General features: G+C 39.4%; 1 pseudogene and 4 gene segments (V, D, J or C); all 5 read right to left on the bottom strand.

Moving 5' to 3' along the window:
* Nucleotides 1-481: 481 nt before the first annotated feature.
* Nucleotides 482-915, bottom strand: LOC115576124 (immunoglobulin heavy variable 3-23-like; the record flags this gene model as incomplete). The annotated part of the segment is given in 2 exon segments: nucleotides 482-783; nucleotides 867-915. Coding segments are annotated over 2 exon segments (351 nt in total), but the record flags the coding sequence as incomplete, so codon positions are not given.
* Nucleotides 916-4,776: 3,861 nt separating this feature from the next.
* On the bottom strand, nucleotides 4,777-5,343 carry LOC115575174 (Ig heavy chain V region MC101-like). The segment is given in 2 exon segments: nucleotides 4,777-5,177; nucleotides 5,274-5,343. Coding segments are annotated over 2 exon segments (444 nt in total).
* A 631-nt stretch (nucleotides 5,344-5,974) lies between these two features.
* LOC115576151 (immunoglobulin heavy variable 3-23-like) lies at nucleotides 5,975-6,405 on the bottom strand (annotated as a pseudogene).
* Nucleotides 6,406-7,152: 747 nt separating this feature from the next.
* Nucleotides 7,153-9,766, bottom strand: LOC115575173 (Ig heavy chain V region 5A-like). The segment is given in 4 exon segments: nucleotides 7,153-7,226; nucleotides 8,336-8,351; nucleotides 9,331-9,635; nucleotides 9,727-9,766. Coding segments are annotated over 4 exon segments (435 nt in total).
* Nucleotides 9,767-11,305: 1,539 nt separating this feature from the next.
* Nucleotides 11,306-11,736, bottom strand: LOC115576132 (immunoglobulin heavy variable 3-33-like; the record flags this gene model as incomplete). The annotated part of the segment is given in 2 exon segments: nucleotides 11,306-11,604; nucleotides 11,688-11,736. Coding segments are annotated over 2 exon segments (348 nt in total), but the record flags the coding sequence as incomplete, so codon positions are not given.
* Between the last annotated feature and the right edge of the window lie 348 nt (nucleotides 11,737-12,084).

Raw genomic sequence — 12,084 nt, 5'->3', positions numbered from 1 at the left:
GAAACCTGTGAGACAAAATGCAAAAACTACATCTGAGTGTTGAGAGTCAGTCAGTTAATATTAATGAGAACACAGAGTCTCCTTTAAGTAACAGAGGAGAGACAAACTTGTCACTGACTGCCCTCTAGTGATTTTATGAAAGAAACTGAAACATTATTCTTCACATTCATATTATGACTCATTTAGATTCCACAAAATTCATTTTTGCCTTGTAATTTGCAGAAAAGTCAAATTTTGTAGTAGTTTTATTCCAGTGACCTCATTGTTGTGCTGTCGTTGGGTCTTTTATCAACAAGTAACCTTTATTGTGTTTTGTTTCATATAATATTTACTATCAATATTTCTCAGGAATAGATTTAAAATTACAGCATAATAATGTGTGATATAAAATACTTCATATTTGGCTCCTTCAGTCCAGTAAAGATGAGTTCTGCAGGTTTTTGTACAGCTGCTCAACCAACTCCAGTCACTGTGGCTCTCGAGCACAATAATAAACAGCAGAATCTTCAGTCCTCAGACTGTTCATCTGCAGATACACCTGCTGTCTGCTGTTGTCTCTGGAGATGGTAAACCGGCCTTTGACTGACTCAGAGTAGTATTTGCTGCTACCACTACCGCTGTCAATCCAGGCAACCCACTCCAGTCCTTTTCCAGGAGCCTGTCTGATCCAGGCCATCCAGTAGTTGCTGAATGTGAATCCAGAGGCTGTACAGGTCAATCTGTGAGATTCTCCAGGCCTTTTAACCACTGGTTCAGATTCTGTCAGAGTCTGACCATCAACACCTGTTGAGAAACAAATGAATATACAGTAGTCAGTTAATGAAGCTGGAACCTTTTCAGGTAACATTAAATTAAGAGATGTTCACCTGCCCAGCAGACAGTTAACAGCAGCAGTCCTGTCCTATAGTCCATCATGTTAAACTGTGTGTCCACTGTTCTCTGTCATCCTCTCTGCAGTCAGATAAGTAGAGGAGGAAGACATCTGAGTTTTGCATTGACTCCTCCTCACAGGAAGGAAACTTTTCCCTGATTTATTATAATAACACACCAAAATGCAAACTTTAGTTCAGGAATCTGTCACATTTACAAACAGCATTCATTCAAACCAATTCACATATAAATTGTATCAGCATCATTTTTTCTCATTTCTTCCTGTAGACAGCACATATGTTGAAAAATAATCTGCAGTATTCTTATAATGGTTACCACCAATAACCCTTAGTATTTTTGAAGTTTGTTGAATTGTCATTTTATTATGTTAAACCATCCACCAATCACCTGAATGTTTTTGGGGCATTTATGACATCAAGAGTTTGTACTTATGTAGAAATCTAGTGTTATTTAATGTTTTGACAAGTGAAGAAACTCTGTTACTGTGAGTTATGTAACATAAAGAGAATAAATATTTAGTCATGAGTTTACAGTAAACCCTATGTGAATCTAATGTGGATAAGTGCTGTTGCAGGTGGAGATAAAACCTAGATGTCATGAAGATCACATGGCGGCTGTGGAGGAATTTTGGCCCACTCTTCATTGCAGAATTGTTTTCGTTCAGTCACATTGAAGGGTTTTCGAGCATGAACGGTCTGTTTGAGGTCATGCCACAGTATCTCAAATTTGCATTTAAATATTGAATACCAAGTCATTGCAAATTACTTTCAACAGTTTCCGATAGTTTAGTAATGTAACATCATTAAGATAATAAGAATGACACCATATGGTATCTGTAAGGTGTATTAAATCAAGGGACTTTTTAACAAGATCATGGTGAGAATGTCATTTAGATCACATGTTTGTTGTCTGTGGAGGTTTTTGTGCAGCTGCTCCACTGTCTTCAGTTACTGTGTCTCTACGAGCACAGAAGTAAACAGCAGAATCTTCTGCTGTCAGGCTCCTGATCTCGAGGTACTGAGTGCTGCTGGACACGTCTTCAGTCATGAGGAGCTAGCATAGCTAGCAGAGTTTGAACCTGTGTTCATCCTCCCAATCCACTCCAGAGCTTTCCCTGGCTTCTGTCGTATCCAGTGAATATTGCGGCTCGTCATGCTATAACCAGATATGATACATGACATCTTCACTATCTCTCCAGGTGTTTTCACCTCAGAGGGAGACTGGTCCAGTTTGATCTCACTCCAAACTCCTGGAAGCAAAGAAAATGTGATCATTATCCAACAAACTTGTAAATCACAGGTTTGACATTTACAAAAGAAGTAAAGCAGAATTAATTTTCTCACCATGAATACTAACTACAAATAATTAACTCCAGATGATTGTATTTTCCATTCTGTGATAAACACTGTAGTTCAGAGCTCTCTGATCTCAGTGTTTCAAATATATCTCAGTCTGTCACAGGTTTCTGTCACAAGTTACTGATAGTGTGTTTATAAGAGGAGAGTTTGCATAGACCTCCTCTACAGGTTTAAAGAGGGAACATGTGACACACACATTTTCATAAGCAGAGTCACAGCAGACACTGTAGAACAAAGTCCTGCCAACTGATGGTGTCTTGAAAAAAAAAACTATTGTTCCTAATTACATCTTTAACTGAAGATGTAAAAGTTTAGAGCTTTTTTCAGCTTTTTCAAATTACAACAGTGGAAGTTGCATCCTATTTGTGTATTTATGAAAAAAATACAGCTACTGTTCAACCCTTATGTTGTGTTCCGGTCAAATCTGTCCGATTTAAAAGTTTTATCTCTGAAAAATGTACTTAATTTGATCAGACTGACCTAAGAGTCCATGACTTTGTCCACAAAGAGGATTTCAACACACAAAATAAATAGTATTTATTTGCATACAATTTTGTGTATTTTATTCAACTTTTGTACACTCTTGGTGTTCCCGGTCAAAAATGACCAGTCATTAGAAAGGAATGGGGGAGACTACAATTAGTGTAAAAACTGATCTCAGGTACATCCTCATTTGTCATATGGACACACACACACACATGCACATGCACACACACACACACACACACACACACACACCTTGGTTCCCAGGCAACCACCACGGGAACCTTAGCCCAGTAGAGTCTCTCTCCCGCAGGAGCAACACTTGTTCTCAGAAAGTTGTTGGAACATTGTTTCAATAATATTTAACTTTTCTCGCAGCTTTGGTAGCCTATAAAAATGCTTTTGTGAGGCCTTGCTCACAGTTCATTGTGTGGCAGCACCATGGCACGTCGATATACCATAAGTGAGGCTATTGATTACATATGTGATCACCACACTGGTGAGGAGGAGAGAGGCCAGGAAACTGACAGTGAGGATGGATTAGAGGAGGAAGTGTCAGAATATGAAGACGACACAGAATATAATCCAGACCAAGAATTAACTGATGGGGAGGAATCCATTGATGAAGAGGATGGCCATGCTGAGGCTGCTGTCACATTCAGGTCAAAGAATGGGAACTTATCCTGTTATTCATCCCCACCTGAGACCCACCTAACCCTTTGACTGGGAACACGACTACTTTATGTGACTGTATAAAAAAATTAAATGGTTTCAAAACAAATGTCCTTGGTAACTTTGACCCTAAGTAGTCTGTGATAAACAATATACTATGTTTCATCTGATTATTTTTTATAGTCAAAATAACCCAGAAATGATGCTTTTTAAAACTCGAATTCAAGATGTATACGCTCAGATCAGTGAGGTAAACAGGCCATAAATAACAAATAGAAGTTCAAAACTTGTAATGTTCACAAGAACTGAAGTTGATAAAAAGATCTAACATAACAAGTAGTGATAATATATGTATTATACAGTATTTATGATGAGTTTAAAATGGAACGGTCATTTTTGACCGGGAACACAAGATTGTTTAACATGAAACGAACACAACATGAGGGTTAAACTGATGTTAAGTTACGAAACGTTTTTCCATCTTTTAAAGGCAATGAGTTACATGAAAACAAATGAATTAAACATTTCACATGCATCTTGTGTTGAGGGAAATTCAAGTTTCTCTAAGTCTTGTGTAGTATCTGAGCTCTCTTCCTCAAAGGTGTCAGCGTGTAGTTTGATGATAAAAGAATTCTGCGGAGGCAAGGCTGGGTGGAATGATAGAGCAGTCTTTGTTGAAACAGATCTCAGATCTCATACAGGCCAAAATGCTTCGCTCTCTGCCCTGTCAGGAAATCCTATCGAACCTTCGATCTTAGGATATCTACCAAGTACCACCCCCTATCTCTAATTGTGTGAGCCTTCTTATAGTCCCTTGGGCTGTACCTGCCTACTTCTGATTGGTCAGTGTGGTGGGTTGAGTGTCCATCTGTCCAATCAACTAGAAAAGGAGTGTGTCTATCTCCCTGCTCATCTCCCATAAATGACTAAATCAGGACTGTCACTCCTTAGGTCTTGTATGCCAAAATTACCTAAAGGATCCCTCTATCCTTTTCTGGAGATGCACACGTTTAGATATCTTCCTCCATCTGACATAGGAGTCAGGCTCCGTTTTAGTCCCTATAGTGGCCTTGTCTCCTGCTAACCTTTGACACACACACAGCTGAATGCTTGCTCCAAGGTCCCTTGGAGCTGTAAGCACTGTTCAATCTACATTCCTTAACTCACACAAGGAGGAGGAACAGGTTAAATTTAAACTGAATTGAATTAAAGTCCAGAATGTGTTGCCGTCCAGATACCTCACGTCTTGACTGAAAACTCAGATCAACCATTAAAATTATCAACTCTTCCATCTACCAGAAACAAAACATTGGAAGAATAATTCAGTGAATTGGATACGATTCATGTATATAAACTCCTCAGACAGCACTGTCTATAATGTTAGCATTTTACAACATGTGTGTGCTTGAGTCACATGGTCTCTGGGTATTTGTGCAGGTCTGTTGGTGGTTTGTATCACTGTGGGCTGACGTACACAGTAATAAACAGCTGTGTCCTCAGGCTGCAGATTCTGTCCTGTTAGAGTCACTGTTCTAGCAGAAGTGTCTCTGCTGTAGCTGAACTTGTTCTTCAGAGCATCATTTTGACGAAGGGTACCTCCACCCCACTGATGAGAAATCCAGTCCATTGGTTTTCCTTCACACTGTCTGATCCAACCTGTTGCATAGCTGCTATCAGTCAAAGAATAACCAGAGACCTGACAGGTGATGGTCAAAGACTGTCCAGGCTGCACAACCTTTGAGTCTGGCTGGATGAGATCAATACTGTTCACACCTGTGGAAACACAAATCAACATTATCTCCATCATCCATCTGACTATTCAGTGTTTCTAATGTGTTTATTAGTGTGAATCCACTGAAAGCTCCTCACAGGATCCAGCAGCCAGCAGCAGCAGCAGAGCTACAGAGAACATGGTTGATGTTGAAGCTGAACTGATGTGAGCTCTTCTGTCCTCTCACTGACAAAAACTTCACGTCCTTATGAGGCGAAACGCACAAGGAGACTAATTTACATACTGATGACAGTAAATCACCTGACAAAAGTATATTTAAATGAATCAAGATGAAAACTAAATATTCAGGCTTTTCTTTTCATCTCATTAAAATAGAGGATGAAACTTTAATCACTGACAAACACACTTTGGTTTGTTATGAAAGCTCCATGTTTTGTAGTTTGTAGACTCAATGACATTAGCTGAAGACTCCTGATTAACTGATGGAAGCAGCTTTTTTAAATGATATTTGATTTAATCAAACTAACTTCCAGAATGTATTTCATTACTTGACTTTATTATGTATAAAAATGTATAAAAGTGTTATTTGTTTTTAACTTTGTAAAATATTGTATCACACCTTATGAAGTCCAATTTTTTAAGTTGTCGCTATCACATTGAATTAAGATCCTCTCTTGTAAATCTGTGGACTCTTTCTCTCTTTACTGTAAAAGTGAACTGGTGTTGAAATCATTAGTGGTCTGAGGGCTCCTCCTTTGGTGGCTTCATGTTACAAGTGTTCAGGCACTGAGGGGTTTTTGTTCAGGTCTACTGATGGTTTGTGTTATTGTGGCTGTCTGGCACAGTAATACACAGCAGTGTCTTCAGACTGCACATTCTGTCCATTTAGAGTCACTGTGTTGCTGGAAGAGTCTGAGCTGATACTGAATTTGTTCTTTAGTGAATCTTTGACTTGTGTGTCATCACCCATCCACTCCAGTCCTTTCCCTGCAGGCTGTCCGATCCAAGCTGTAGCATAGCTGCTAACAGAATAAGAGACCTGACAGGTGATGGTCAGACGTTGACCTGGCTGCACACAGAGGCTGGCTGTGTCAGCTGTTCACACTTCACACCTGTGGAGGAAAACATGTTGAATACTGAATGAGTGTAATAAGAGTGAACAGTCAGTGTGCTGTGATCATACTGTCAGTGTCTCTGCCTCAGTGAGACTCACAGGATCCAGCAGCCAGCAGCAGCAGCAGAGCTACAGAGAACATGGTTGGTATTGAAGGTGATCTGATGGGAGCTTCTCTTCTTCTGCTGCAGCTGACAGCATGATATCAAGTCTTTATAGCAGACTGTGAGGAAGTTCACTTTGCATAGAGAAGGACACTGACAGGATATAAAAGGAGCATCAACTGTCCTGTTAAAAAGAGTCACAGCTTGAGTTGCATTGTGAAAATTCATTTTGACACACATGTAAGACAATGTTCATATGATTTTAATGATTTTTACGATTCCGTTTTTTTAATCTTTACAGAACTTTAACAAGTCCAATGGAAACACACTGACATAAAGAGAATATTAGTAGTAGAATATAAGCAGAGATCTAAAAAGACCAGAGATATAATATTTTTTTCTAAATCAAGCAGTTTTACTGAGATGATGGTTCTTTGATTGGGTTGATTTTCTTGAACTGAAGTTTATTTCAGTAATTGTCAAAAAGCAGAAAGTAAAGTTTTGAATTGTTTTGACATGTTAAGTTTTTGTACAGTGTTGCTCCTTCCTGTGTCACTGTGGCTGTCGAGCACAATAATAAACAGCAGAATCTTCAGTCTTCAGACTGTTCATCTGCAGCTACACCTACTGTCTGCTGTTGTCTCTGGAGATGGTGAAGCGATTCTGCGCTGTGGATGTGGAATAAAGTTTAGTGCTACCACTTGGAGCAGAAATGTGAGAAACCCACTCCAGTCCTTTTTCTTCAGCTTGTCTGATCCAACTGATATCAGAAATACCATCTGACATTCCTGCATATGTTCAGGTAACTCTGTGGGATTCTCCATGCTGCTTCACCACCTGTTCAGACTCGGTCAGAGTCTGAGTCCAAACACCTGGAGAGAAAAGCAGTTTGATCAGAATGGAGCCAAACAGAAACCTTGACATAGAAAGTAAAGAGGTCAGAAGCATGTATTCACCAGAGGCCAGTGATAGTATCAGAAATGCAGTTAAAGACATAGTGAAAACATGTTGCATGTTTTGCTGGTGGTTTGGTTTGTCTTCAGTTTGCAGAGGGATAAATAAAGATGGAAGAGTTCAAGATTTGCATTGACTCCTCCTAACAATGCTGGAAAAAAAAAGATGTTTATTGACTGAAGGGAGTCATCTTATTCAGAGAATATTATGGTTTTCTTATTTAAAGGTCCCATATTATACTGTTTTTTATCAATTTCACACAGCTGTCAGAGGTCCAACAACATTGTATTCGATATGCAGGAAGACAATGCCTCTTACGCTAGCGGTAGCATGCGCTAATGTTATGGTGGATGTATATATGTATCGCTATGGCTCATGGAGATGCTTTCGTTCAACCATACCAGTTTGACCCAGAATTGGACCCAGAAGGAGAGGCTCCTGAAGAAGTACAGAGTCTGCGGCTGCAGCAGGACATTTCAGAATGGTTAGTGTGTCTGAATAATGTTAGTTTGTTTGTACGTGTTGTTACAGTAACTACCATGTAGCTAATGTCTAACAGCTAGCAAAAGCTGTGTATGTCTCCAACACAGTTTCCAAACTCTTGGACACTGTTTGCATCGTCTCTGTCTCCAGTCTGCACATGTTTCCAGACTTTTTACTGTGACAACCAAGGGCCATCATGATATTATTAAAGGGATATTCCGATGTAAATTTAATCCATGGTCAAACACACCGTGACACCGAGTAAGACCCCCCCTCCCCCCCCCGAGAGATCAAGTTTGCAGATGCTAGCTTACGTAGTTTTAGCAGCCTCAGAAAAAGACCGCACGATAACAATACACTGCAGTATATGCCTCCAAGATGAAACCGCCATCAAAAAGCCACAAATAATGCTCAGAACAACACCAAACTTCAACAACAGTACAAATAGGGTCCCAGCACATAGTTTGAGGCATCAAACCTCTGCTAGCTTGCCAGACTGCTATTGTGAAGTGAACACAACTCACCACTCTCCTGCCGCAGCTACCTCTTGTGGGGAAGCCCTGAGAGTCAATTACCGAGTGCGGTTAGAAATACTCAGTTCCGTTCTTTTCCCTGTCCGCTCTCGATAATAACTGTTATAAACTGGAACACAAGACACATATGAACTTTGATTGCATTTCCATGGAGTAATAATCATACATTTTCACCCTTGAGCTGCGGAACTCTGCTGCACTCAGTACTCAGGCACATAAAACATTCTTTATGTAGACGATCATGATCTACAATTTCTCAGTTCCTTGAGAGACCCTTTCATCCTTTTTAAATATAACATATACATAATTATACAATTTCAAATGTGTTTATCCAATATAGTCCGACTCATGTTTATTTTTGATTTCTCATTATACTATAAGGTTTGTTTCAATTTTATGCCAATTGCCAGAGAGACACAATCAATTCTCAATAAACTAAACTAAAGCAACAAACCCCTTTTTCTTGATGATTGAATGATTGAAATTTTAATCTGGACTGAGTTTTGCTGATTATCTGAATGGAATCTGTCCAACAAAAAACAAAAGTTAAATGTTGTTCATGTTTATGAATGAATGGACAAACAGCAGTGTCGGAAATGGGAGATACTGTAATACCTGATATAAAACAATACAACTGATGAGATGAAGATTTTTTCTGAATAAGTAAGTGTTTATGTCATGTTTTTCTGCATACATACATGTGCATGACCTTTATGCATGCCGTTATGAAAGATATTGACACGGTTTCACTACACTTATTCTGAGGATATATTCAGGAAATTGTCTTATAAGATCTTCTGTAAACATTGTTTGGAATTTAAAAAAAAAAAAAAAAAGATGCATCACTAGAATTTTTTATATCTGTGTAGGGTGCAACCTTATTGATGAAATGACTGACATCACAATCAGTATTGCAAGAAGCATTGTACTGAGACAAGTGAATGTTTCCAGTGGTGGTAAATAGAGGAAGTAGTTTTTGTTTGACTCTCCTATTATTGTCTCTCACTGTGTCTCTTCTGGCACAGTAATACACAGCAGTGTCTTCAGACTGCACATTCTGTCCATTAAGAGTCACTATGTTGCTGGAAGTGTCTGAGCTGATACTGAACTTGTTCTTCAGGGAATCTTTGTAGTATGTGTTTTGTCCAACACGTTCACTCCCAATCCACTCCAGTCCTTTCCCTGCAGGCTGTCTGATCCAGTGTGTGTAGTAGCTGCCAACAGAATAAGAGACCTGACAGGTGATGGTCAGACGTTGACCTGGCTGCACAGTCACAGAGGCTGGCTGTGTCAACTGTTCACACTTCACACCTGTTAAAAAAACCAAAATGTTTTGGAACAAATGATCAAGTTAAACTGCAAAAGAAGAACTGTTGACTTTGACAAATCCAGAGAGACTCACATCCAGCTGCCAACAGCAGCAGCAGAGCTACAGAAAACATGGTTGATGTTGAAAGTGACGTGCTGTGAACTCCACTGACAGCCTGATGGGAAGTTTTTATAGCTGAGTAACAAGGAAGCTCACTGAGTTTGCATATAATCAAACATATGAAGCATCAATGTTGGTCTGACTGGAGCCAATAGAAGAGTCTGTTGACTGTTATTATATCTGCAGAGTGAAAACATGCCTGGAAATCACCTCTGCTTTACACATGATATTTTCATTTCATTACACACTCAACTGGAACATTTTGAAAATGTCCCTGTTTTTACAGAAATAAAACAACTGTAAATGATTATCACAACTATTCTTACTGTGAATATTACATGAACCATAGATAATGGAAAACATATTCTTTAAAATCAGCATTACAATATTAATGATGATGTGTCATGGAAACAAAAGGAGAAACCACCAAGAATGTTGCTTTCTATAAGCCATGTTTACAGTGTGTTCAGCATGTTTTCAAATCATTAAAACACTTTAAATATGATGTGAGCTGTTTTCTTGACATTCACATTTAAGATTAACTTCAAATGTAAGAACAGCTTGTTGTTATTGCATCATTTGATCACTTAGTGTTCTTCCTGTATTTGCAGCAAAGTGACAGCAGACAGCATCATGTAAACAGTATGAAAACTTCTGTCTGATGCTGCTGGTTGGCATGAAAGATCTTTAATCATTTCAGTGTCAGCAGACAATGGAAGACATACAGAGAAACTTGGAGCCTCGAGAGCAGGGGCGGTTCTAGGGGGGGAGGCAACAGGGGCCAGTGCCCCCGTAACTCCGAGTCTGGACCCCCCCTGTGCCCCCCCCCCCCCGACAGGGAGTCTGCATCAATAATACTATGACAGATTTCTTGCAATGATTTTGTTTTGAAGGGAAAGGCAGAAATAAAGTGTCTCAGCAGTTTACTACCCAATCAAAATTGCTGAAATTGTAAACACTGTTTTATCTGAATGAGGGATTTATCTTTTTTTCTGGGTTGTATGTGCCCCCTAACAAATAGCTGGCCCCATTCTGGCCCCCCTATTAAAACTGGTCTAGAACCCCCACTGCTCGAGAGGAAATCGGCTGCTCAGGAACTGAAACCTGTGAGACAAAATGCAAAAACTACATCTGAGTGTTGAGAGTCAGTCAGTTAATATTAATGAGAACACAGAGTCTCCTTTAAGTAACAGAGGAGAGACAAACTTGTCACTGACTGCCCTCTAGAGATTTTATGAAAGAAACTGTAACATTATTTTTCATCTTTACATCATGACTCATTTAGACTCCACAAAATTTAGAGACATTATTGTCTCTAAATTTTGTAGTAGTTTTATTTCAGTGACACATTGTTGTGCTGTTCTGCAGGTCTTTTATCAACAAATATTCTTATTGTGTTTTATTTCATTTAACATTTACTATAAATGTTTCTCAGGAACAGATTTAAAATCATGATATAAATACTTAATGCTTTGGCTCTTTCAACCTAGTAAAGATGACTTCTGTAGGTTTTTGTACAGCTGCTCAACAACTCCAGTCACTGTGAGTCTCGAGCACAATAATAAACAGCAGAATCTTCAGTCTTCAGACTGTTCATCTGCAGATACACCTGCTGTCTGCTGTTGTCTCTGGAGATGGTAAACCGGCCTTTGACTGACTCAGAGTAGAATTGGCCGCTGTCATCAGAATAAGTGAAGGCAATCCACTCCAGTCCTTTTCCAGGAGCCTGTCTGATCCAGTTCACATTGTAGCTGCTGAATGTGAATCCAGAGGCTGTACAGGTCAATCTGTGAGATTCTCCAGGCCTTTTAACCACTGGTTCAGATTCTGTCAGAGCCTGACCATCAACACCTGTTGAGACAGAAAGTCATTGTCATTGGCTTGGCAGCACAAATAAAAGTTGTCTAAAAATTCAGATCAGTGTAGACGTTCACCTGCCCAGCAGACAGTTAACAGCAGCAGTCCTGTCCTATAGTCCATCATGTTAAACTGTGTGTCCACTGTTCTCTGTCATCCTCTCTGCAGTCAGATAAGTAGAGGAGGAAGACATCTGAGTTTTGCATTGACTCATCCTCACAGGGAGTAACTGGATTTGACTTGGATCGCAGTTACTGTTTGGTGAAACTGGTGAATGATTGTTTATTGTACATGACTCTTTCCTTCAAGGGAATCTGTTTTTACATCCACATTGGCTGGTGCAACAATATGACAGTGATCTTACAGCATTGTTCTTTTGTTCTGGAATCATTTTTCATCAACTGAAAACCCAGTGACTGTACATTCATACATCAGCTTCTGTGAGGGCTGTGGTGTACCATCATGCACCAGGGT

This window comes from Sparus aurata, chromosome 23 (assembly GCF_900880675.1).
Source record: "Sparus aurata chromosome 23, fSpaAur1.1, whole genome shotgun sequence".
Lineage (NCBI taxonomy): Eukaryota > Metazoa > Chordata > Actinopteri > Spariformes > Sparidae > Sparus > Sparus aurata.
Note: the sequence above shows the minus strand (reverse complement) of the source record. Positions and strands in the feature narration are given on the sequence as shown.